This window comes from Anomalospiza imberbis, unplaced genomic scaffold (genome assembly GCF_031753505.1).
Source record: "Anomalospiza imberbis isolate Cuckoo-Finch-1a 21T00152 unplaced genomic scaffold, ASM3175350v1 scaffold_444, whole genome shotgun sequence".
Lineage (NCBI taxonomy): Eukaryota > Metazoa > Chordata > Aves > Passeriformes > Viduidae > Anomalospiza > Anomalospiza imberbis.
In genome coordinates this window covers 1-26517 of record NW_027100054.1, presented here as the reverse complement: position 1 = coordinate 26517, position 26517 = coordinate 1, and the positions used below count along the sequence as shown (strand labels likewise).

Here is a 26517-nt window from a genome sequence, read left to right as displayed (position 1 = left end):
GGCCGTGAAGCCGCGCCCGTGCTGGTGCCACATATGGGGATTGCGCGTGGCCACGCCCACTAGGAGGGTGTGGCGATGAGGCCACGCCCCGTTGGCGGCTAAATATGGATACTGCTTAGACACGCCCACAGAGCCATATATGGGAGATGCAGCATGAGGCCACGCCCACTGTGTGTCCAAATATGGAACTAGCGGTGGCCACGCCCCATTGTGGCCACGCCCCCTCAGTGAAATTTTTAAAATTTTTTTTTTTTTTTTTTCCGCGGGAAATTTTCCTTTTCCGAGGATTTTTAAACTCCGAATTTCCCCGTTTTTTTCAAAGGCTTTCACCAGCAGAATCCCAAATGGGGATAAAGGGAAAGAAATGGAAAAAAAGGAGGGGGAAAACGGGGGGAAATGGGGAAAAAATAATAATTAAAAAAAAAGCGTCCAGAAATCCCAAAAATTCCAGCCCGAAAATCCCCAAAAAAGTCCAAAATCCTAAAAAATCCAGTCAAAAATTAACAACGAAAGAGTCCAAAAATTCCAGTCCAAAACCCAAACAAATCCCGTCCAAAATCCCAAAAAATCCAGTCCGAAATCCCAAAAAATCCCAACCAAAACGACAAAAAAATCCAGTCCAAAATCCCAAAAAAAGAGCAAAAAAAATCCCGAAATAAAAGAGTCCAAAAATCCCCAAAAATCCAGTCCAAAATCCCCAAAAATCCAGCCCAAAATCCCAAAAAAAAGACTCCAAGGATCCCATTGGAATTCTCAATTCCTGGAATGTTTTTCCATGGAATTCCTCAATTTCTTTGACATTTTTTCCATGGAATTCCCAAATTTCAAGGACATTTTCCCCATTTTTCCATGGAATTTCTCCATTTTAAGAACATTTTTCCCGTTTTTCCATGGAATTCCCCCATTTCAAGGACATTTTTCCATGGAATTCCTCAATTTCTTTGACATCTTTCCTGGAATTTCTCCATTTCAAGGACATTTTCCCCATTTTTCCATGGAATTCCTCGATTTCAAGGACATTTTCCATGGAATTTCTCAATTTTGAAGACATTTTCCCCGTTTTTCCTTGGAATTTCTCCATTTCTTTGACATTTTTCCATGGAATTCCTGAATTTCAAGGACATTTTCCATGGAATTCCTGAAATTTAAAGACATTTTCCATGGAATTTCTCAATTTTAAAGACATTTTCCTGTTTTTCCATGGAACTCCCCCATTTCCAGGACATTTTTTGACAGAATTCCTCCACTTCAAGGACATTTTCCATGGAATGTCTCCATTTCCAGGACATTTTTCCCCATTTTTCCATGGAATTCCCGCATTTCCAGGACATTTTCCCAGTTTTTTCATGGAATGTCTCCATTTCCAGTACATTTTTTGACGGAATTTCTCCACTTCAATAACATTTTCCATGGAATGTCTCCATTTCCAGGACATTATTCCCATTTTTCCATGGAATTTCTCTATTTCCAGGATATTTTTCTTGTTTTTCCATGGAATGTCTCCATTTCCAGGACATTTCCCCCATTTTTCCATGGAATTCCCGCATTTCCAGGACATTTTTTGATGGAATTCCTCCACTTCAAGGACATTTTCCATGGAATGTCTCCATTTCCAGTACATTTTTCCATGGAATGTCTCCATTTCCAGGACATTTTCCCCCATTTTTCCATGGAATTCCCGCATTTCCAGGACATTTTCCCCCATTTTTCCGTGGAATTCCCGCATTTCCAGGACATTTTTCCCGTTTTCCCAGGAATTCTCCACTTCAAGGCCGATGTTCCAGGGGGATCTGCAGCTCCTTGGCCGCCTCCTGGTCCAGGAGCCAGCGGAGCCGCCCCGAGCGCGGCCGGAGCCGCGCAGCCGGCAGCGGCTGCTCCTCGCGCCGCTCCAAAATGCGCTGCAAGAGACCGAAACTCGGGATCGAACCCCAAAATCGGGACCTGAACCCCAAAATGGGGGAGTTCAACCCCAAAATCCCGGATTGAACCCCAAAACTGGGGACCTGAACCCCAAAATTGGGGAGTTCAATCTCAAAATCCCGGATTGAACGCCAAAATTGGGGACCTTAACCCCAAAATGGGGGAGTTCAACCCCAAAATCCCGGATTGAACCCCAAAATTGGGGACTTGAACCCCAAAATTGGGGAGTTCAATCTCAAAATCCCGGATTGAACCCCAAAATCGGGACCTGAACCCCAAAATGGGGGAGTTCAAACCCAAGATCCCGGATTGAACCCCCAAAAATGGGGACTTGAACCCCAAAATTGGGGACTTGAACCCCAAAATTGGGGAGTTCAACCCCAAAATCCCAGATTGAACCCCAAAAATGGGGACTTGAACCCCAAAATTGGGGAGTTCAATCTCAAAAATCCCAGATTGAACCCCAAAAATGGGGACTTGAACCCCAAAATTGGGGAGTTCAATCTCAAAATCCCGGATTGAACCCCAAAAATGGGGACTTGAACCCCAAAATTGGGGACTTGAACCCCAAAATTGGGGAGTTCAACCCCAAAATCCCGGATTGAACCCCAAAAATGGGGACTTGAACCCCAAAATGGGGGAGTTCAACCCCAAAATCCTGTATTGAACCCCAAAACTGGGGACTTGAACCCCAAAATTGGGGAGTTCAATCTCAAAATCCTGGATTGAACCCCAAAATCCCGAATTGAAACCTAAAATCAGGGACTTGAACCACAAAAACAGGGACTTGAACCCCAGAAAAGGGGAGTTCAACCCCAAAATCCTGTATTGAACCCCAAAATCGGGGACTTGAACCCCAAAATCCCAGATTGAACCCCAAAAATGGGGACTAGAACCCCAAAATCAGGGGCTTGAACCCCAAAATCCCAGATTGAACCCCAAAAATGGGGACTTGAACCCCAAAAATCGGGGACTTGAACCCCAAAATCCCAGATTGAACCCCCAAAAATGGGGACTAGAACCCCAAAAATGGGGAGTTCAACCCCAAAATCCCAGATTGAACCCCAAAAATGGGGACTAGAACCCCAAAATGGGGGAGTTCAACCCCAAAATCCCGGATTGAACCCCAAAAATGGGGACCTGAACCCCAAAATTGGGGAGTTCAATCTCAAAATCCCGGATTGAACCCCAAAATTGGGGACTTGAACCCCAAAATTGGGGAGTTCAATCTAAAAATCCCGGATTGAACCCCAAAATTGGGGACTTGAACCCCAAAATGGGGGAGTTCAACCCCAAAATCCTGTATTGAACCCCAAAATCGGGCACTTGAACCCCAAAATCCCAGACTGAACCCCAAAAATGGGGACTAGAACCCCAAAATCGGGGACCTAACCCCCAAAATCCCAGATTGAACCCCAAAATTGGGGACTAGAACCCCAAAAATGGGGAGTTCAACCCCAAAATCCCAGATTGAACCCCAAAAATCGGGACCTGAACCCTGAAATCGGGGACTTGAACCGCAAAATCCCGGATTGAACCCCAAAATTGGTGACTTGAACCCCAAAATCCCAGATTGAACCCCAAAATTGGGGCTTTCAACCCCAAAATCCTGGATTGCACCCCGAAATCGGGGAGTTCACCCCAAAATCAGGGACTGGAACCCCAAAATCGGGGATTTAACCCCAAAATCCCAGGATTTAACCCCTAAGATCCCAGAATTGAACCCCAAAAATGCAGAATTTGACCAAAAAGTTGGGATTTTAGCCCAAACCTTGAGCACGGGGGCCTTGGCGGCGCCGGTGGCCACGAGCAGCAGGGACTTGGCCGAGTTGAGAAATGGGAATTAACCCCAAAAATCTGGGATTTAACCCCAAAAATCCTGAACGTAACCCCAAATATCTGGGAATTAACCCCAAAAATCTGGGAATTAACCCCCAAAATCTGGGATTTAACCAAAAAATCTGGCAATTAACCCCAAAAAACCCAGGACCGACCCCAAAAATCCGAATTAAATGAAAAAAATCCCAATTTAGACCCAAAAATTCGCAATTTAACCCCTTAAATCCCAGTTTTAACCCCTAAAATCCCAGGCTTGAACCCCAAAAATGCGGGATTTGACCAAAAAAAATTGGGATTTCAGCCCAAACCTTGAGCACGGGGGCCTTTGGCGGCGCCGGTGGCCACGAGCAGCAGGGACTTGGCCGAGTTGAGCAGCGGCAGCGTCATCGTCACCCGCTGGGGCGGCGGCTTGGGGGAGTCCAGCAGGAAGGAAACCAGGGAATTCTGCTCCTGGAAATGGGGCAAAAAATGGGGAAATCGGGAAAAATCCGGGGGGAAACCACGGGGGAGATAATGGGGGAAAATAACAGGGAAAATGGGAAAATTGGGCGAAAAATGGGGAAAATAATGGGACAATAATGGGGAAAATGGGGGGGAAATGGGGGAAATAAGGAAAAACCGGGACAGATGCAGGGGAAAGAATGGGGCAATTCCCCAAACTCCCGGAATTGCCGGAATTTGGGGTTACCTGGAGCAGGGCGTGGCCCGGGAACAGTGAGCAGGTGTGTCCGTCCGGCCCCACCCCCAGCAGCAGCAGGTCAAACTGGGGCGTGGCCTCGCCCGGGAACGCCTGCGGCACCAGCACGGACCAGTTCAGACCAGTATGGACCAGTACGGATCGATACTGATCGCTATGGACCAGTTCAGACCAGTATGGATTGATACTGATCACTACGGACCAGTTCAGACCAGTATGGATCGATACTGATCACTATGGACCAGTTCAGAGCAGTACAGATCGATACTGATCACTATGGACCAGTTCAGACCAGTACAGATCGATACTGATCACTATGGACCAGCACGGACCAGTTCAGACCAGTACGGATCGATACTGATCACTATGGACCAGTTCAGACCAGTATGGATTGATACTGATCACTATGGACCAGCTCGGACCAGTATGGATCAATACTGATCACTACGGACCAGTTCAGACCAGTACAGATCGATACTGATCACTGTGGACCAGTTCAGACCAGTACAGATCGATACTGATCACTATGGACCAGTTCAGACCAGTACGGACCAGTACGGATCGATACTGATCACTATGGACCAGTTCAGACCAGTATGGATTGATACTGATCACTATGGACCAGTTCAGACCAGTATGGATTGATACTGATCACTATGGACCAGCACAGACCAGTTCAGACCAGTACGGATCGATACTGATCACTATGGACCAGTTCAGACCAGTATGGATTGATACTGATCACTATGGACCAGTTCAGACCAGTATGGATCGATACTGATCACTATGGACCAGTTCAGACCAGTATGGATTGATACTGATCACTATGGACCAGTTCAGACCAGTACGGATCGATACTGATCACTGTGGACCAGTTCAGACCAGTTCAGACCAGTACGGATCGATACTGATCACTGTGGACCAGTTCAGACCGGTATGGATTGATACTGATCACTATGGACCAGTTCAGACCGGTATGGATTGATACTGATCACTACGGACCAGTTCAGACCAGTATGGATCGATACTGATCACTATGGACCAGTTCAGACCAGTATGGATTGATATTGATCACTATGGACCAGTTCAGACCGGTATGGATTGATACTGATCACTACGGACCAGTTCAGACCAGTATGGATCGATACTGATCACTATGGACCAGTTCAGACCAGTACGGATCGATACTGATCACTATGGACCAGCACGGACCAGTTCAGACCAGTACGGATCGATACTGATCACTATGGACCAGTTCAGACCAGTCTGAACCAGTTCAGCTCATTGACTGATCCCAGTGCTCCCAGTCCCATTCCCAGTCCATCCCAGTCCCCATTCCCAGTCCCATTCCCAGATGCTCCCAGTTCCCCCAGTCCCATTCCCAGTCCCATTCCCAGTTCCCCCAGTCCCATTCCCAGTGCTCCCAGTTCCCCCAGTCCCCATTCCCAGTCCCATTCCCAGTTGCTCCCAGTTCCCCCAGTCCCATTCCCAGTCCATCCCAGTCCCATTCCCCGTCCCCATTCCCAGTCCCATTCCAGTTGCTCCCAGTTCCCCCAGTCCCATTCCCAGTCCCATTCCCAGTTCCCCGTCCCATTCCCAGTTCCCCGTCCCATTCCCAGTTCCCCCAGTCCCATTCCCAGTTCCCCCAGTCCCATTCCCAGTTCCCCGTCCCATTCCCAGTTCCCCCAGTCCCATTCCCAGTTCCCCCAGTCCCATTCCCAGTGCTCCCAGTTCCCCCAGTCCCATTCCCAGTGCTCCCAGTTCCCCCAGTACCCTTCTCAGCTGCTCCTCGTAGTCCCGGGCGGCCTCGGCCGGGCCCAGCCTGGGGGTGACCCAGAGCACCTGGGGGCCGGGGGGGGCAAACTGGGACAGCAGCTGGGACTGGGAAAGGGTTAAAGTGTTACTGGGAGCACTGGGAGGGGGACTGGGGGCTGTGGGGGGGCAAACTGGGACAGCAGCTGGGACTGGGAAAGGGTTAAAGTGTTACTGGGAGCACTGGGAGGGGGACTGGGGGCTGTGGGGGGGGGCAAACTGGGACAGCAGCTGGGGCTGGGAAAGGGTTAAAGTGTCACTGGGAGCACTGGGAGGGGACTGGGAATGGGGGGGGGCAAACTGGGACAGCAGCTGGGGCTGGGAAAGGGTTAAAGTGTTACTGGGAGCACTGGGAGGGGACTGGGAATGGGGGGGGGCAAACTGGGACAGCAGCTGGGACTGGAAAGGGTTAAAGTGTTACTGGGAGCACTGGGAGGGGACTGGGAATGGGCCAGGGACTGGGGGAACTGGAAATGGGAACTGGGAGGGACTGGGAGGGACTGGGAGAGGGGAACTGAGGGGGGAACTGGGCCAAACTGGGAGGAACTGGGAGGGACTGGGAGAGGGGAACTGAGGGGGGAACTGGGCCAAACTGGGAGGAACTGGGAGGGACTGGGAGAGGGGAACTGAGGGGGGAACTGGGCCAAACTGGGAGGAACTGGGAGCACTGGGAGGGACTGGGAGGGACTGGGCCAAACTGGGAGGAACTGGGAGGGACTGGGAGAGGACTGGGGGGAACTGAGGGGGGAACTGGGGGGAACTGGGAGGAACTGGGGGGAACTGGGAGGGACTGGGAGAGGACTGGGGGAGGACTTGGGGGAACTGGGGGGAACTGGGAGGGGACTGGGGGAGGACTGGGGGGAACTGAGGGGGGAACTGGGCCAAACTGGGAGGAACTGGGAGGACTTGAGGAGAGTCAGGAGAGACTGGGAGCAGACTGGGGGGAACTGGCCAAACTGGGAGAAACTGGGCCAAACTGGGAGCACTGGGAGGAACTGGGAGGCACTGGGAGCACTGAGAGGGACTAGAAGGGGCTGAGGGGAGTCAGGAGAGACTGGGAGGGGATTGGGGGAACTGGGCCGAACTGGGAGCACTGGGAGGAGCTGGGAGGGACCTGAGGAGTCAGGAGAGACTGGGGGGAACTGGTCCAAACTGGGAGGAACTGGGCCGCACTGGGAGCACTGGGAGGAACTAGAAGGGGCTGAGGGGAGACAGGAGAGACTGGGAGGGGATTGGGGGGAACTGGGCCGAACTGGGAGCACTGGGAGGAACTGGGGGGAGTCAGGAGAGACTGGGAGGGGATTGGGGGAACTGGACCAAACTGGGAGCACTGGGAGGAGCTGGGAGGGACCTGAGGAGACAGGAGAGACTGGGAGGAACTGGGCCAAACTGGGAGGAACTGGGCCAAACTGGGAGCACTGGGAGGAGCTGGGAAGGACCTGAAGAGTCAGGAGGGACTGGGAGGGGATTGGGAGGAACTGGGCCAAACTGGGAGCACTGGGAGGAACTGGGGGGAGCCAGGAAGGGCTGGGAAGGGATTGGGAGAAACTGGGCCGAACTGGGAGGAGCTGGGCCAGCCCCGGTGCCCGCCCCGGTGGCCGTGCCGGTGCCCGCGCGGGCCCCGCTCACCCGGTAGGCGCCGCCGGTGCTCTCGGGGTGCTCGGGCGGCACCAGGCGCTCGTCGCAGAACGCCACGAGCCAGCGCGAGGGGTCGGCGCCGGGAACCGCGCTGAGGGCGGGCGGCAGCTCCCGCGCCAGCAGCGGCACCAGCGAGCCCCCGGACAGCCCCAGCGTGAAGCGGCCGCCGCTCGCCACCGCCTCGGCCGCCGCCTCCGCCACCGACCGCGCCAGGGCCGCGCCGAGCTCCTGCGGGGACGGGAACACCGACACGGCCGCCATGATGGCGCCGCCGCTGAGGGGAGGGGAGGAGGCGGAAGTGACGTCAGCAGCGCGACGCGTTGCTAAGCGACCGTGGGGTTGGCGCGGGAAGTAGCGTCAGAGCGCGACGCGTTGCTTAGCAACGCGCGGCCTAGTGAGGCCTGGGCCTCGCGTGGCGGCGCCGCCCGGAGGAGCGCGGCTGCCTCGCTGCCCTTCTCCGCCTGCACACCCACACAAACCCTCCCTCGCTGTTGCCTCGCTCGCCCCGCAGCACAGCACGCGGCACAGCCGCTGGTTTTTAATGGCCTCGCGGTCAGGCACAACCAAACGGAGCAAATCGGGTTCCGAGCGGCCCGAAAGAGTTAATTGCAATAAATACGTCCGTGCTGGCACAAAGGAGTCCCTACGGGCGTTAATTAGGCACGAGTTAGTCGTTAATTAGCGTTGTCGGAGTTAATTAGCGCCTGTGAGGGGCTTCTGGCGGGATCCGGGACGCGGCTCCGGGGCCGGTTTAGGCCTCTGCCCTGGCTCCGGGGCTCGCTTCGGGGCTGTGGGAGCCGGGCCGGGCCTCACCGCCGGCTCCGGGGGGGGCTCCGGGCCCCCTCCGGTTCTCACCGCCGGCTCCGGGCGGGGCTCCGGGCCCGCTCCGGTTCTCACCGCCGGCTCCGGGGGGGGCTCCGGGCCCGCTCCGGTTCTCACCGCCGGCTCCGGGGGTGGCTCCGGGCCCCCTCCGGTTCTCACCGCCGGCTCCGGGGGGGGGCTCCGGGCCCGCTCCGGTTCTCACCGCCGGCTCCGGGGGGGGGCTCCGGGCCCGCTCCGGTTCTCACCGCCGGCTCCGGGGGGGGGCTCCGGGCCCGCTCCGGTTGTCCCCGCGGGCTCCGGGGCTCCCGAGGCCTCCCCGGGGCCCTCCCGGTGCGGCCGCTCCGCCGCCGCCGCCTCAGGCGAGGCCACGCCTACAGTGGGCGTGGTTCGGAGAACGACGCATTTCTATTGGTTGGCAGCGCTGCTGGCGGAAGCTGATTGGGTGAGGCGAAGGAGGGCGGGGAAGAGGGCGGGGCTAGGGTGGGAGATGGGGCGGGATTATGCAAATATGGGGTGGGGCTAACGGAGCCGGGAGCTGATGGCGCCCCCTAGCGGGGGGAGGAGGGCACGGGACCCCTCCGGGTCTGGGGACCCCCAAAATCGGGACCCCCCAAAATCGGGACCCCACCGGCCTGGAACCCCCAAAATCCGGACCCCACAGGCCTGGAACCCCCAAAATCGGGAACCCTCCGGGTCTGGGAACCCCAGAAATCGGGACCCCCCAAAATCGGGACCCCACCGGCCTGGAACCCCCAAAATCGGGACCCCTCCGGGTCTGGGGACCCCCAAAATCAGGACCCCCCAAAATCGGGACCCCACCGCCTGGAACCCCCAAAATCGGGAACCCTCCAGGTCTGGAACCCCCAAAATCGGGAACCCTCCAGGTCTGGGGACCCCCAGAAATCGGGACCCCCCAAAATCGGGACCCCACTGGCCTGGAACCCCCAAATCGGGCCCCTCTCCAGGTCTGGGGACCCCCCAAAATCGGGACCCCCCCAAAATCGGGACCCCATGACCCCAGGACCCCCTTAAAGTCGGGACCCCCAGACTGTCCCCCACAGTCCTGGGACCCCAAAATTGGGGCCCCTCCAGGTCTGGGACCCCACAACCGGGACCCCCAAAAACGGGACCCCCAAAACTGGAACCCCCACAACACCGGGACCCCCAAAACGGGGACCCCAAAACTGGGCCCCCCACAACCCCGGGACCCCCAAAACCGGGACCCCACAACCCCGGGACCCCCAAAACCGGGATCCCCAAAACCGGGACCCCCTAAAACCGGGATCCCCAAAACCGGGACCCCCAAAACCCCGGGACCCCCAAAACCGGGACCCCCACAACCCCGGGACCCCCACAACCCCGGGAACCCCAAAACCGGGACCCCACAACCCCGGGACCCCCAAAACCGGGACCCCCAGAACCGGGACCCCCACAACCCCGGGACCTCCACAACCCCGGGACCCCCAAAACCGGGACCCCCAAAACCGGGACACCCACAACCCCGGGACCCCCAAAAGCGGGACCCCAAAACTGGGCCTCCCACAACCCCGGGACCCCCACAACCCCGGGACCCCCCAAAACCGGGACCCCCAAAACCCCGGGACCCCGAGAACCGGGACCCCCACAACCCCGGGACCCCCAAAACCGGGACCCCCACAACCCCGGGACCCCCACAACCCCGGGACCCCCAAAACTGCAACCCCACAACCCCGGGACCCCCAAAACGGGGACCCCCAAAAGCTGGACCCCCAAAACCCCGGGGCCCCCACAACCCCGGGACCCCCAAAACCGGGACCCCCAAAACTGCAACCCCAAAACCCCGGGACCCCCAAAACCGGGACCCCCAAAACCGGGACCCCCAAAACCCCGGGACCCCCCACAACCCCGGGACCCCCAAAACCGGGACCCCCAAAACCGGGACCCCCAGAACCCCGGGACCCCCAAAACCGGGACCCCCACAACCCCGGGACCCCCCCGGCCTTGGGGACCCCTCCCCCACCGCTCCCGCCCCTCCCCCACCGTGCCGTGAATCCGATTTCCCCGCGTGCCAAATCCCAAATCCCAAATCCCAAATCCCAAATCCCAAATCCGCCACCGGAGGTGACCCCGGGGGGGCTCCGCCCTTTTTTTAGCCTTTATTTTGGGGTTTCCGTCCCGGTTTTGGGGTTTCAATCCCAGTTTTTGGGGTTTTCATCTCATTTTTTAGGGTTTTCACCCCATTTTTGGGGTTTTCATCCCATTTTGGGGGGTTTCCGTCCCAGTTTTGGGGTTTCCATCCCATTTTTTAGGGTTTTCATCTCATTTTTTAGGGATTCCGGCCCATTTTTTATGGTTTTCATCCATTTTTGGGGTTTCAATCCCATTTTTTAGGGTTTTCATCCATTTTTGGGGGTTTCAATCCCATTTTTGGGGTTTCCGTCCCATTTTTGGGGTTTTCATCCCAGTTTTTTTAGAGTTTTCATCCCATTTTTAAGGGTTTCCATCCCATTTTTTAGGGTTTCAATCCCATTTTTAGGGGTTTTCATCCCATTTTAGGGGGTTTCCATCCCAGTTTTGGGGTTTTCATCTCATTTTTGGGGTGTCCATCCCATTTTTAGGGTTTTCATCACAGTTTTTGTGGTGTCCAACCCATTTTTAGGGATTACGGCCCATTTTTAGGGTTTTCATCCCAGTTTTTGGGGTTTCCATCCCATTTTTTAGGGATTCCGGGCCATTTTTGGGGTTTCCATCCCATTTTTTTAGGGTTTTCATCCCGTTTTTTGGGTTTCAATCCCATTTTTTAGGGCTTCCGTCCCATTTTTGGGGTTTCCATCCATTTTTGGGGGTTTCAATCCCATTTTTTAGGGTTTTCATCCCATTATTTTGGGATTTCTATCCCATTTTTGGGGTGTCCATCCCATTTTTATGGTTTTCATCCCAGTTTTTGGGGTTTCCATCCCATTTTTTAGGGATTCCGGCCCATTTTTGGGGTTTCCATCCCAGTTTTTAGGGTTTCCATCAATTTTTGGGGTTTCAATCCCAGTTTTTTTAGGGTTTTCATCCCCCTTTTTGGGTTTCAATCCCATATTTTTAGGGTTTCCATTCAATTTTTTAGGGTTTTCATCCCATTTCGGGGGTTTCCATCCCATTTTTTAGGGTTTTCATCCATTTTTGGGGTTTCCATCCCGGTTTTTTTTAGGGTTTCCATCCCATTTTTAGGGTTTTCATCCCATTTTGGGGATTTCAATCCCTGTTTTTGGGGTTTCCATCCATTTTTGGGGTTTCCATCCCATTTTTGGGCCTATAAAATCCTCCCTTTTTTGGGATAAAAACCCCATTTTTTGGGATAAATTCCCATTATTTTTATAAAACCATTCTTTTTTAGGATAAACCCCCATTTTTAAGGATAAAACCCCTATTTTTTTTATAAAACCCCCAATTTTTGAATAAAACACCATTTTTTTGGGATAAAATCCCACTTGTTTTATAAACCCCCCAATTTTAGGGATAAACACCGATATTTTAAATAAATCCACAATATTTTGAGCTAAACCCCCCATTTTTTGGGATAAATCCCCATTTTTAGGGATAAATCCCCACTTTTTCGATAAAACACCAAATTTTTCTTGTAAAACCCCCAATTTTTGGTAGAAAATCCCATATTTTTTTGTAAACCCTCCCATTTTTAGGGACAAACCCCCATTTTTTGGGATTAACTCCAATTTTTTGGGATTAAATCCCAATTTTTGAGGACAAACCCCCATTTTTTGGGATTAAATCCCAATTTTTAGGGATAAAACCCCCATTTTTTGGGATTAAATCCCAATTTTTGAGGACAAACCCCCATTTTTTGGGATTAAATCCCAATTTTTGAGGATAAACCCCCATTTTTTGGGATTAAATCCCAATTTTTGAGGACAAACCCCCATTTTTTGGGATTAAATCCCAATTTTCGAGGACAACCCCCCATCTTTTTGGGATTAAATCCTAATTTTTTATTATAAACCCCCATTTTTTGGGATCAAATCCCAGTTTTTAGGGACAAACCCCCATTTTTTGGGATTAAATCCCACTTTTTTGGGACAAAACCCCTTTTTTTTTTAAATAAAACCCCCACCCCCTGAATTCCCATGGCCCTGGGACCCCTCCCCCAGCAGCTCCCGCCCCTCCCCCTCTCCTGCCGTTAATTAACGCGCTAATTAATCCCTTAATGAATCCGCTCGCTCCAAATCCGCGCTCGCCGGGGCCGCTGCGGAGGCAGCTCCGGCCCCTTTTATCCCGCGATTTTTTAGGGATAAAATTCCCATTTTTCCTCATCCTTTTCTTCCCCCGCTGCCCTTTTTTTGGGGGGGAAAAACCCCCATTTTTTAGAGATAAACCCCCGGGTTTTTTTTTTTTAATAAATCCCCATTTTTAAGGGATAAAAACCCCATTTTTTCGGGCGAAACCCTCTATTTTCAGAGATAAAACCCTCACTTTTTAGAGATAACCCTCCCCCAGTTTTAGGGACAAATATCCCATTTTTTGAGGGTTAACCCCCCCCAAGTTTTAGAGGTATCTCCCCCCTATTTTGAGAGAAAACCCTTTATTTCTTAAGATAAAAACCTTCATTTTTTAAAAAAAACCCACATTTTTTCGGGCTAAAACCTCTTTTTTTTTTTTTTTTTTTTACAAAAGCCTAATTATTTTTATTATTACTATTATTATTACTATTACTATTTCTACTATTATTATTATTATTCCCATTACCATTTTCCTATCATTTTTACTACCATTATTATTACCGTAATTATTACCATTATTACTGCTATTTTTATTACCATTCCCACCATTTTTATTCCTATTTTTCCCGCTATTATTATTATTATTATTATTACCCTTACTCCCATTATTCCCGCTGTCATTCCCATCGCTTTTATTCCCAATATCCTCCTTATTCCCGCTATCATTCCCGCTATCATTCCCGCTATCATTCCCATCACTTTTATTCCCATTATTCCCATTATTCCTGATATCATTCCCATCGCTTTTATTCCCATTATTCCCATTATTCCCGCTGCCATTCCCATCACTTTTACTCCCATTATTCCCGTTATTCCCGCTGCCATTCCCATCGCTTTTATTCCCATTATTCCCATTATTCCCGCTGCCATTCCCATCACTTTTATTCCCATTATTCCCATTATTCCTGTTATTCCCGCCACCATTCCCATCACTTTTATTCCCGTCGTTATTCCCGCTGCCGTTCCCGTTACCATTCCCATCACTTTTATTCCCATTATTACCATTATTCCCATTATTCCCGCTGCCATTCCCATCACTTTTATTCCCATTATTCCCATTATTCCCGCTGCCATTCTCATCACTTTTATTCCCATTATTACCATTATTCCCGTTATTCCCGCTGCCATTCCCATCACTTTTATTCCCGTCGTTATTCCCGTTATTCCCGCTACCGTTCCCGCTACCATTCCCATCACTTTTATTCCCGTCGTTATTCCCACCTCCACTCCCATCACTTTTATTCCCGTCGTTATTCCCACCTCCACTCCCATCACTTTTATTCCTGTCATTATTCCTGCCGCCATTCCCATCACTTTTATTCCTGTCATTATTCCCACCTCCACTCCCATCACTTTTATTCCCGTCGTTATTCCCGTTATTCCCGCTACCGTTCCCGCTACCATTCCCATCACTTTTATTCCGGTCGTTATTCCCGTTATTCCCGCTACCGTTCCTGCTACCATTCCCATCACTTTTATTCCCGTCGTTATTCCTGTTATTCACGCTAGAATTCCCGCTGCCATTCCCATCACTTTTATTCCCATTGTTACCATTATTCCCATTATTCCCACCACCATTCCCATCACTTTTATTCCCGTCGTTATTCCCGCCTCCACTGCCATCACTTTTATTCCCGTCGTTATTCCCACCTCCACTCCCATCACTTTTATTCCCGTCGTTATTCCCACCTCCATTCCCATCACTTTTATTCCTGTCATTATTCCCGCCGCCATTCCCATCACTTTTATTCCCATCGTTATTCCCGCCGCCATTCCCATCACTTTTATTCCCATTATTACCATTACTCCCGTTATTCCCGCTGCCATTCCCATCACTTTTATTCCCATTATTACCATTATTCCCGTTATTCCCGCCGCCACTCCCATCACTTTTATTCCCGTCGTTATTCACGTTATTCCCGCTGCCGTTCCCGCTACCATTCCCATCACTTTTATTCCCATTGTTACCATTATTCCCATTATTCCCGCTGCCATTCCCATCACTTTTATTCCCGTCGTTATTCCCACCTCCACTCCCATCACTTTTATTCCCGTCATTATTCCCACCCGCCATTCCCATCACTTTTATTCCCGTCGTTATTCCCACCTCCACTCCCATCACTTTTATTCCGTCATTATTCCCACCGCCATTCCCATCACTTTTATTCCCGTCATTATTCCCACCGCCATTCCCATCACTTTTATTCCCATTATTCCCATTATTCCGTTATTCCCGCCGCCACTCCCGGCATGGCGTGGGCGCTGTTCTCGGGGCGGGCGCTGCTGGCGCGGCGCTCGGAGCGGCGCCTGGACACGGAGCGGGAGCTGCGGGCGGCTCTGGAGAACCGCGTGCTGCTGCTGCTCTTCGCGGCGCGCCGCTGCCCGCGCTGCCGCGAGTTCGAGCCCCGCCTGCGCCGCTTCTGGCGCCGCCTCACCGACCCCGCGCACGTGGAGCGGCCCGAGCAGCTGGGCCTGGTCTACGTGGGGCGGGACAGGTGCGAGCAGGAGCACCGCGAGTACCTGAGGGACATGCCCCGCGCATGGATGGCGCTGCCCTACGGGGACGACCTCGGCAGGTGAGCGCAGCTGGGCATGGCTGGGGACACCTGGGGACACCTGCAACAGGTGAGGGACAGGGGGGAACATCTATGGTAGGTGAGGGACAGGTATGAACACCTTTGGTTGGTGAGGGACAGGCGAGGACAGGTATGGACACCTTTGGTAGGTGAGGACAGGTAGGGACACCATTGGTTGGTGAAGGACAGGTGAGGACAGGTAGCGACACCTTTGGTAGGTGAGGGACAGGTGAGGACAGGTATGGACACCATTGGTAGGTGAGGGACAGGTGGAACAGGTCGGACACCTTTGGTAGGTGAGGGACAGGTGAGGACAGGTAGGGACACCTTTGGTTGGTGAGGGACAGGTGAGGGACAGGTATGGACACCTTTGGTAGGTGAGGGACAGGTGAGGACAGGTATGGACACCTTTGGTAGGTGAGGGACAGGTGAGGACAGGTATGGACACCTTTGGTAGGTGAGGGACAGGTGAGGACAGGTATGGACACCTTTGGTAGGTGAGGGACAGGTGAGGACAGGTAGGGACACCTTTGGTAGGTGAGGGACAGGTGGAACAGGTCGGACAGCCGGGGATGATGGGTGGGGACACCTACACCAGGTGAGGCCAGGTGAGCACAATGGTGACAGGTGGGACAGATGGGGAGAGGTGAGGAACAGGTGGGGACAGCTTTTGCAGGTGGGACAGGTGGGACAGGAGCAGCTGGGCCTGGTCTACGTGGGGCGGGACAGGTGCGAGCAGGAGCACCGCGAGTACCTGAGGGACATGCCCCGCGCATGGATGGCGCTGCCCTACGGGGACGACCTCGGCAGGTGAGCGCAGCTGGGCATGGCTGGGGACACCTGCAACAGGTGAGGGACAGGGGGGAACATCTATGGTAGGCGAGGGACAGGTGAAGAACAGGTGAGGGACAGGTGGGAACATCTATGGTAGGCGAGGGACAGGTGAAGAACAGGTGAGGGACAGGGGGGAACATCTATGGTAGGCGAGGGACAGGTGAGCGCAGCTGGGCATGGCTGGGGACACCTGCAACAGGTGAGGGACAGGTGGGAACATCTATGGTAGGTGAGGGACAGGTAGGGACACCATTGGTTGGTGAGGGACAGGCGAGGACAGGTAGGGACACCTTTGGTAGGTGAGGACAGGTAGGGACACCATTGGTTGGTGAAGGACAGGTGAGGACAGGTATGGACACCTTTGGTTGGTGAGGGACAGGTGAGGACAGGTAGGGACACCATTGGTAGGTGAGGGACAGGTGGGACAGGTATGGACACCTTTGGTAGGTGAGGGACAGGTGAGGACAGGTATGGACACCTTTGGTAGGTGAGGGACAGGTGAGGACAGGTATGGACACCTTTGGTAGGTGAGGGACAGGTGAGGACAGGTAGGGACACCTTTGGTAGGTGAGGGACAGGTGGAACAGGTCGGACAGCTGGGGATGATGGGTGGGGACACCTACACCAGGTGAGGCCAGGTGAGCACAATGGTGACAGGTGGGACAGATGGGGAGAGGTGAGGAACAGGTGGGGACAGCTTTGGCAGGTGGGACAGGTGAGGACAGGTGGGACAGGAGCAGCTGGGCCTGGTCTACGTGGGGCGGGACAGGTGCGAGCAGGAGCACCGCGAGTACCTGAGGGACATGCCCCGCGCATGGATGGCGCTGCCCTACGGGGACGACCTCGGCAGGTGAGCGCAGCTGGGCATGGCTGGGGACACCTGCAACAGGTGAGGGACAGGTGGGAACATCTATGGTAGGTGAGGGACAGGTGAAGAACAGGTGAGGGACAGGTATGAACACCTTTGGTAGGTGAGGGACAGGTGAGGACAGGTATGGACACCATTGGTAGGTGAGGGACAGGTGGAACAGGTCGGACACCTTTGGTAGGTGAGGGACAGGTGAGGACAGGTAGGGACACCTTTGGTTGGTGAGGGACAGGTGAGGGACAGGTATGGACACCTTTGGTAGGTGAGGGACAGGTGAGGACAGGTATGGACACCTTTGGTAGGTGAGGGACAGGTGAGGACAGGTATGGACACCTTTGGTAGGTGAGGGACAGGTGAGGACAGGTATGGACACCTTTGGTAGGTGAGGGACAGGTGAGGACAGGTAGGGACACCTTTGGTAGGTGAGGGACAGGTGGAACAGGTCGGACAGCCGGGGATGATGGGTGGGGACACCTACACCAGGTGAGGCCAGGTGAGCACAATGGTGACAGGTGGGACAGATGGGGAGAGGTGAGGAACAGGTGGGGACAGCTTTTGCAGGTGGGACAGGTGGGACAGGAGCAGCTGGGCCTGGTCTACGTGGGGCGGGACAGGTGCGAGCAGGAGCACCGCGAGTACCTGAGGGACATGCCCCGCGCATGGATGGCGCTGCCCTACGGGGACGACCTCGGCAGGTGAGCGCAGCTGGGCATGGCTGGGGACACCTGCAACAGGTGAGGGACAGGGGGAACATCTATGGTAGGTGAGGGACAGGTGAAGAACAGGTGAGGAACAGGTGAGGGACAGGTGGGAACATCTATGGTAGGTGAGGGACAGGTGTGCACAGCTGGGGATGGGTGGGGACACCTGCAACAGGTGAGGGACAGGGGGAACACCTATGGTAGGTGAGGGACAGGTGAGCGCAGCTGGGCATGGCTGGGGACACCTGGGGACACCTGCAACAGGTGAGGGACAGGTGGGAACATCTATGGTAGGCGAGGGACAAGTGGGACAGGTGAGGACAGGTATGGACACCTTTGGTAGGTGAGGGACAGGTGGAACAGGTCAGACAGCCGGGGATGATGGGTGGGGACACCTACACCAGGTGAGGCCAGGTGAGCACAATGGTGACAGGTGGGACAGATGGGGAGAGGTGAGGAACAGGTGGGGACAGCTTTTGCAGGTGGGACAGGTGGGACAAGGAGCAGCTGGGCCTGGTCTACGTGGGGCGGGACAGGTGCGAGCAGGAGCACCGCGAGTACCTGAGGGACATGCCCCGCGCATGGATGGCGCTGCCCTACGGGGACGACCTCGGCAGGTGAGCGCAGCTGGGCATGGCTGGGGACACCTGGGGACACCTGCAACAGGTGAGGGACAGGGGGGAACATCTATGGTAGGTGAGGGACAGGTATGAACACCTTTGGTTGGTGAGGGACAGGCGAGGACAGGTATGGACACCTTTGGTAGGTGAGGACAGGTAGGGACACCATTGGTTGGTGAAGGACAGGTGAGGACAGGTAGCGACACCTTTGGTAGGTGAGGGACAGGTGAGGACAGGTATGGACACCATTGGTAGGTGAGGGACAGGTGGAACAGGTCGGACACCTTTGGTAGGTGAGGGACAGGTGAGGACAGGTAGGGACACCTTTGGTTGGTGAGGGACAGGTGAGGGACAGGTATGGACACCTTTGGTAGGTGAGGGACAGGTGAGGACAGGTATGGACACCATTGGTAGGTGAGGGACAGGTGGAACAGGTCGGACACCTTTGGTAGGTGAGGGACAGGTGAGGACAGGTATGGACACCTTTGGTAGGTGAGGGACAGGTGAGGACAGGTAGGGACACCTTTGGTTGGTGAGGGACAGGTGAGGACAGGTATGGACACCTTTGGTAGGTGAGGGACAGGTGAGGACAGGTAGGGACACCTTTGGTAGGTGAGGGACAGGTGAGGACAGGTAGGGACACCTTTGGTAGGTGAGGGACAGGTGAGGACAGGTAGGGACACCTTTGGTAGGTGAGGGACAGGTGGAACAGGTCGGACAGCTGGGGATGATGGGTGGGGACACCTACACCAGGTGAGGCCAGGTGAGCACAATGGTGACAGGTGGGACAGATGGGGAAAGGTGAGGAACAGGTGGGGACAGCTTTTGTAGGTGGGACAGGTGGGACAGGAGCAGCTGGGCCTGGTCTACGTGGGGCGGGACAGGTGCGAGCAGGAGCACCGCGAGTACCTGAGGGACATGCCCCGCGCATGGATGGCGCTGCCCTACGGGGACGACCTCGGCAGGTGAGCGCAGCTGGGCATGGCTGGGGACACCTGCAACAGGTGAGGGACAGGTGGGAACATCTATGGTAGGTGAGGGACAGGTGAAGAACAGGTGAGGGACAGGGGGGAACATCTATGGTAGGTGAGGGACAGGTAGGACAGCTGGGCATGGCTGGGGACACCTGCACCAGGTGAGGGACAGGTGGGAACATCTATGGTAGGTGAGGGACAGGTGAGACAGGTGAGGGACAGGGGGGAACATCTATGGTAGGTGAGGGACAGGTGGGAACATCTATGGTAGGCGAGGGACAGGTGAGCGCAGCTGGGCATGGCTGGGGACACCTGCAACAGGTGAGGGACAGGGGGGAACATCTATGGTAGGTGAGGGACAGGTAGGGACACCATTGGTTGGTGAAGGACAGGCGAGGACAGGTAGGGACACCTTTGGTAGGTGAGGACAGGTAGGGACACCATTGGTTGGTGAAGGACAGGTGAGGACAGGTAGAGACACCTTTGGTAGGTGAGGGACAGGTGAGGACAGGTATGGACACCATTGGTAGGTGAGGGACAGGTGGAACAGGTCGGACACCTTTGGTAGGTGAGGGACAGGTGAGGGACAGGTATGGACACCTTTGGTAGGTGAGGGACAGGTGAGGACAGGTAGGGACACCTTTGGTAGGTGAGGGACAGGTGGAACAGGTCAGACAGCCGGGGATGATGGGTGGGGACACCTACACCAGGTGAGGCCAGGTGAGCACAATGGTGACAGGTGGGACAGATGGGGAGAGGTGAGGAACAGGTGGGGACAGCTTTGGCAGGTGGGACAGGTGAGGACAGGTGGGACAGGAGCAGCTGGGCCTGGTCTACGTGGGGCGGGACAGGTGCGAGCAGGAGCACCGCGAGTACCTGAGGGACATGCCCCGCGCATGGATGGCGCTGCCCTACGGGGACGACCTCGGCAGGTGAGCGCAGCTGGGCATGGCTGGGGACACCTGCAACAGGTGAGGGACAGGTGGGAACATCTATGGTAGGTGAGGGACAGGGTGGGACAGGTGAAGAACAGGTGAGGGACAGGTGGGAACATCTATGGTAGGTGAGGGACAGGTGAGCACAGCTGGGGATGGGTGGGGACACCTGCAACAGGTGAGGGACAGGGGGAACATCTATGGTAGGTGAGGGACAGGTGAGCGCAGCTGGGCATGGCTGGGGACACCTGGGGACACCTGCAACAGGTGAGGGACAGGTGGGAACATCTATGGTAGGCGAGGGACAAGTGGGACAGGTGAGGACAGGTAGGGACACCTTTGGTAGGTGAGGGACAGGTGAGGACAGGTAGGGACACCTTTGGTTGGTGAGGGACAGGTGGAACAGGTCGGACAGCTGGGGATGATGGGTGGGGACACCTACACCAGGTGAGGGCCGGGTGGGGACAGCTTTGGCAGGTGGGACAGGTGAGGGACAGGTGGGACAGGTGAAGAACAGGTGAGGACAGGTGGGACAGGTGAAGAACAGGTGAGGGACAGGTGGGACAGCTGGGGATGGGTGGGACACCAACACCAGGTGAGGGACAGGTGGGAACACCGATGGTAGATCTATTCCCCATTTCCCCCATTCCAACTCCCCAATCCCCATTTCTCCAATCCCCATATTCCCATTTCCCAACTCCCCCAATCCCATCCTCCCCATTTCCCCCATTCCAATTTCCCCAATCCCCATTTCCCATTTCCCGAATTCCCCCAATTTCCCCCAATCCCATATTCCCCATTTCCCCCATTCCAATTCCCCAATCCCCATTTCCCCAACTCCCCCAATTTCCCCCAATCCCATATTCCCGATTTCTCCATTTCTCCCATTCCAATTTCCCCAATCCCCATTTTCCTATTTCCCCAACTCCCCCAATCCCATCCTCCCCATTTCCCCCATTCCAACTCCCCCACTCCCCCAATCCCCATTATTTCCCCATTTCCCCTTCCCAATCTCCCCCGTTTCCCCCCGATTTCCCCCCGTTTCCCGTTCCCAGGGAGCTGGAGCGCCGTTTCGGGGTGTCGGAGCTGCCGGCCGTGGTGGTGTTGGCCCCGAGCGGGGCCGTGCTGGTGCCGGATGCCGTGCGGGAGATCCAGGAGTCGGGAGCCGCCTGCTTCCACGGCTGGCGCCAGGCGGCCGAGCTGCTGGACCGCAACTTCCAGGAGCGCCAGGAGCCCGCGGGATCCGCACCCCGCAGCCTCACCGAGCCCCTGCGGCGCCGCAAGTACCGCCCGCAGCCCCGGGACAGCGGCGAGGAGGAGGAGGAGGAAGGGCAGCGGGAGTAGAGGCTGGATCCCAAATCCCAGAAAAGCGAGGGAAGAGAGGAGCAGGAGGAGGGCGAGGAGGAGGATCTGGATCCAGCTGGGAATGGCCGCTCTGGTTCCGGTTCCTCCGATGGAGGAACCCACCCAAAATCCCGTCGGTTTTCCCAAAAATAAAGGAAGAGGAAGAGGAGGAAGAGGAGGATGAGGATGAAAAGGAGCTGGGGTGGATCCAGCTGGGAATGGCCGCTCTGGTTCCGGTTCCTCCGATGGAGGAACCCACCCAAAATCCCGTCGGTTTTCCCAAAAATAAAGGAAGAGGAGGAGGAGGAGGAGGAGGAAGAAGAAAAGCCCCTGAGGGGGGATCGAACTGGGAATTGAACCGGTCCCAGTTTGGGAATGAATCAATCCCAGTCTGGGAACTGAACTGGTCCCAGTTTGGGATTGGGCCGGTCCCAGTTTGGGAACTGAACTGGTCCCAGTTTGGGAATGAATCGATCCCAGTTTGGGAACTGAACTGGTCCCAGTTTGGGATTGGACTGGTCCCAGTTTGGGAATTAACCGGTCCCAGTTTGGGATTGGACCGTCCCAGTTTGGGATTGGGCCGGTCCCAGTTTGGGAATGAACTGGTCCCAGTTTGGGACTGAACTGGTCCCAGTTTGGGACTGAACCGGTCCCAGTTCGGGGACTGAACTGGTCCCAGTTTGGGATTGGACCGGTCCCAGTTTGGGACTGAACCGGTCCCAGTTCCGGATCCCGCTCCCGGAATTTTCCTCGGCTCGGGATTTTGGGTTCCCGGGATCGGATTTCAGGCCCCGCCCGGGGGCGGCTCCCGGAGGCTCCTCCGAGGAATTTTCCCCTTCCCGGATTTCTCCGCCAGCCTCCAACTTTTTTTTTTTTTAATCCCAAAAAAAAGAAAACTTTTGGGGATTTTTTTCCCGCCGGGAAGCGCCGCTGGAAATGGGAATTTCCCCCCTGGAGCGCCGCGTGCTGATCCCAGGTGAGAATTCCCGGAATTTCATCCCAAAATTCCCCTCGGAGCCTTAAAAATGGGGGAGGGGGAATTCCCAGGGGGAGGAAAAAAAAGGGGAAAAAAGTGAGATTTTGGGGTTTTTATGGAGTCTTCCTGGGTTTTTTAAGAGTTTGCTGGGAGGAGAATTCCAACCGAATTCCAGGGGTTTTACCCCAAATCCGTGCGGGCCTGGGAAGGAGTAGGGGAGGCCCTTTCCGGGTTTTTTTGCCAGGAAAAATGGGAATTTAAAGGGATTTTTAAGGGATTTTGGGAGGGAAGGAGGTCCCGAGGGAGGAGGGGGAGGGGAATTCCCAAAGGGGAAGGAAAATCCCGGAAAAAAGGGAAATTTCCTCAAGGAAAAACCCCAAATCCAGGGGGAAAACCCAAAAATGCAAGGAAAAAACCAAATCCAGGGAAGAAAAGAACAAATCCAAGGGGAAAAAAAATCCCAAAATCCATGGATGAAAAGCCAAATCCAGGGGGAAAAACACCAAATCCAAGGGGAAACCCCCAAAATCCAAGGAAAAAACCCAAAATTCATGGGAAAACCCCCAAATTCTGGGAAAAAAACCCTTTAAATCCAGGGAAAAAAACTGAATCCAAGAGAAAAACCCAAATGCAGGGAAACATCCCCAAAATCCAGGAGGAAAACCTTAAATTCAAGGAAGAAACCCCCAAAATCCAGAATAAAACCCCAAAATCCAGGAAAAAAAAACCAAACAAACAAATCCAAGGAAAACACCTCAAAATCCAAAGAAAAAAACTCAAATTCAAGGAAAAAAAACCCAAAATCCAGGGAAGAAAACCCCCAGAATCCCGGGAAAATCCAAAATCCAAGGAGAAATCCCCAAAATCCAGGAAAAAAAAAAAACAAATCCATTGAAAAAAAACCTCAATTCCATGGAAAAAAAAAACCCAAAATCCAAAGAAAAAAAAAACCCAAAAATTCAGGAAAAAAACCCCAAATCCCGGGAAAAAAAAAAACAAATTTGAGGAAAAAACCCAAAATCCAGGGAAAAAACCCCAAAATCCAGGGAAAAACCCAAAAATCCAGGAAAGACCCTAAAATCCAGGGGAAAAAACTGAAATTCTATGAAAAAAAACCCAAAATCCAGGGAAAAACCCTAAAATCCAAGGAAAAAACCCCAAAATCCAGGGAAAAACCCCAAAATCCAGGGAAAAAAAAACCCAAAATCCAGGGAAAAACCCCAAAATCCTGGGAAAAAAATTGAAATTTGATGAAAAAAAACCCCCAAAATTCAGGGAAAAAACCCCAAATTCGAGGGAAAAAGCCCAAAATCCAGGGAAAAACCCCAAAATCCAGGGAAAAAACCCCAAAATCCAGGGAAAAAACCCCAAAATCCAGGGAAAAAAACTGAAATTCGATTTTAAAAAAACCCCAAAATCCAGGAAAAAAAACCCCAAAATCCAGGGAAAAACCCCAAATTTGAGAAAAAAAACCCCAAAATCCAGGGAAAAAAAACCCAAAATCCAGGGAAAAAACCCCAAAATCCAGGGAAAAATCCCCCAAATCCAGGGAAAAAAACCCAAAATCCAGGGAAAAACCCCAAATTTGAGAAAAAAAAAAAAAAACAAAATCCAGGGAAAAACCCCAAAATCCAGGGAAAAACCCCAAAATCCAGGGAAAAACCCAAAAATCCAGGGAAAAAACCCCAAAATCCAGGGAAAAAACCCAAAATCCAGGGAAAAACCCCAAAATCCAGGGAAAAAAACCCAAAATCCAGGGAAAAAACCCCAAATCCAGGGAAAAAAACCCAAAATCCAGGGAAAAAAACCCAAAATCCAGGGAAAAAACCCCAAATCCAGGGAAAAAAACCCAAAATCCAGGGAAAAAAACTGAAATTCAATGAAAAAAAAACCCAAAATCCAGGAAAAACCCCAAATTTGAGAAAAAAAACCCCCAAAATCCAGGGAAAAAACCCCAAAATCCAGGGAAAAAAACCCAAAATCCAGGGAAAAACCCTGGAATTCTATGGGATTTTTCTGGGATTTTTTTTGGATTTTAAGGAATTCCATGGGATTTTTATGGGATTTTTTTTGGATTTTAAGGAATTCTATGGGATTTTAATGGGATTTTTTTTTTATTTTAAGGAATTCCATGGGATTTTTAGGGTTTTTTTGTAGAATTGGGATGGGATTAAAAACCCCTTTTCCTAAAAAAAAAAAAAAATCTGGGAATTCCTGGATTTTGTGCTCCCGGCACATCCCAAAAGCAATTCCAGGAAATTTGGGATCGAAGATGAAAGGAGGGACAGCAGGAATGGGAAAATAGGGATTGAAATGGGATTTTTAAGGAATTCCCACCCTGAAAATTCCCTCAAAAGCTGGGAATTCCTCCCAAATTTCCTTCCCAGCCCCATCCCATCAACTCCCAAATTTTGGGATCAACAATTCCCAGCCGGATCCAGACCCAAATATCCCAAAAAAAACTGGGAAAAGCCACCCGGAGCAGCCTCATTTCCTCATTTCCTCCCCTTTTTTCCCCTAAAAATCCCATTTTTTCCCCCCGATTTTTGTGGGGATTATCCCAGATTTTCCCCTCCCAGCCCTGGGAATGTCGGGATCCAAAGTCCATCCCAAGGAACAATGGGAATTCCTCGGGAATTCCTCAACTCCAGGGATTTGTTTGCCCAAGGAGGAGAAACCGCCCCGGAAACTCCGGAATAAAAAAATCCAGGAAGGCAAAAACCTCGGGGCGGGAGAATCCCAAAAATTCCCGAGTTTGGGATTCAGGGGAGCAAAGGTGAGCCAGAATTTGGGATTTTTTTCGGAATTTTGGGGGGTTTCTCCCCAAATTTTGGGTTTTTTCCTATTTTTTCAGTTTTCCCACAATTTTGGCGGTTTTCCCCCAATTTTTGGGGTATTTTTTCCATTTTTGGAGATTTTCCCCATTTTTTTTCCTCCAATTTGGTTTCTTTCCTCAGTTTTTGGGGGGGGGGTTGAATTTTGTGGGGTTTTCCCCATTTTTCTCCCTTTTTTCCCTATTTTCCCCCAAAATCCCCATTTCCCCCAAAATCCCAATTTCCCCCCCATTTCTCCCCATTTTTCCCAAAATCCCCTTTTCCCCAATTTTCCCAAATTTTCCTCATTTTTCCCCATTTTCCCCCAATCCCCACCTCCCCATTTTTTCCCAAAAATCCCCATTTTTCCCCAAATCCCCATTTTCCCCCCAATCCCCATTTCCCCCCATTTTCCCCCCAAATTTCCATTTTCCTCAATCCCCATCCCCCCCAATTTCCCCCCAAAACCCCCATTTTTCCCCAAAATTCCCATTTTTCCCCCAAATCCCCATTTCCCCCCATTTTCCCCCATTTCCCCTCATTTTCCCCACATTCCCCACATTTTTCCCCAAAATCCCAATTTTCCCCCGTTTTCCCCAAATCCCCATTTCCCCCAATCCCCATTCCCCCCCATTTTTTCCCCAAAATCCCAATTTCCCCCCATTTCCATCCATTTTTCCCCAAATCCCCATTTCCCCCAATCCCCATCCCCCCCCATTTTTTCCCCAAAATCCCAATTTCCCCCCATTTCCATCCATTTTTCCCCAAATCCCCATTTTCCCCATCCCCATTTTTCCACAAAACCCCAATTTTTTCCCATTTTCCCCCAATCCCCACCCCCCATTTTCCCCCAAAACCCCATTTTCCCCCAAAATCCCAATTTTCC

At 53.0% G+C, this 26517-nt stretch overlaps 3 protein-coding genes across 5 annotated transcripts; 1 reads left to right on the top strand and 2 right to left on the bottom strand.

Annotated features, from left to right (window-relative positions):
* Positions 1–57: 57 nt before the first annotated feature.
* LOC137466827 (6-phosphogluconolactonase-like) lies at positions 58–8936 on the bottom strand. 3 transcript variants are annotated; one of them, XM_068178479.1, is made up of 6 exons: positions 7898–8904; positions 6230–6337; positions 4448–4549; positions 4105–4209; positions 3692–3739; positions 1649–1898 (listed from the first exon to the last, which is right to left on the bottom strand). In XM_068178479.1, exons 1-6 carry the CDS (start codon positions 8165–8167, stop codon positions 1767–1769), a joined length of 765 nt encoding a protein of 254 aa, XP_068034580.1. In that variant the 5' UTR covers positions 8168–8904; the 3' UTR covers positions 1649–1766. The 3 variants fall into 3 exon arrangements, with proteins under 3 accessions (XP_068034578.1, XP_068034580.1, XP_068034579.1); XM_068178478.1 differs by having other exon boundaries at positions 1651–1898; positions 3692–3754; positions 4132–4209; positions 7898–8896; XM_068178477.1 differs by lacking the exon at positions 3692–3739 and having other exon boundaries at positions 58–1898; positions 4068–4209; positions 7898–8936.
* On the bottom strand, positions 8927–15064 carry LOC137466831 (S-antigen protein-like). The gene is made up of 2 exons (XM_068178481.1): positions 13591–15064; positions 8927–9099 (listed from the first exon to the last, which is right to left on the bottom strand). The coding sequence occupies exons 1-2, from the start codon at positions 15062–15064 to the stop codon at positions 8927–8929; spliced, it is 1647 nt and encodes a 548-aa protein (XP_068034582.1).
* A 176-nt stretch (positions 15065–15240) lies between these two features.
* On the top strand, positions 15241–21842 carry LOC137466830 (nucleoredoxin-like protein 1). The gene is made up of 2 exons (XM_068178480.1): positions 15241–15566; positions 21554–21842. The coding sequence occupies exons 1-2, from the start codon at positions 15241–15243 to the stop codon at positions 21840–21842; spliced, it is 615 nt and encodes a 204-aa protein (XP_068034581.1).
* Positions 21843–26517: the final 4675 nt, after the last annotated feature.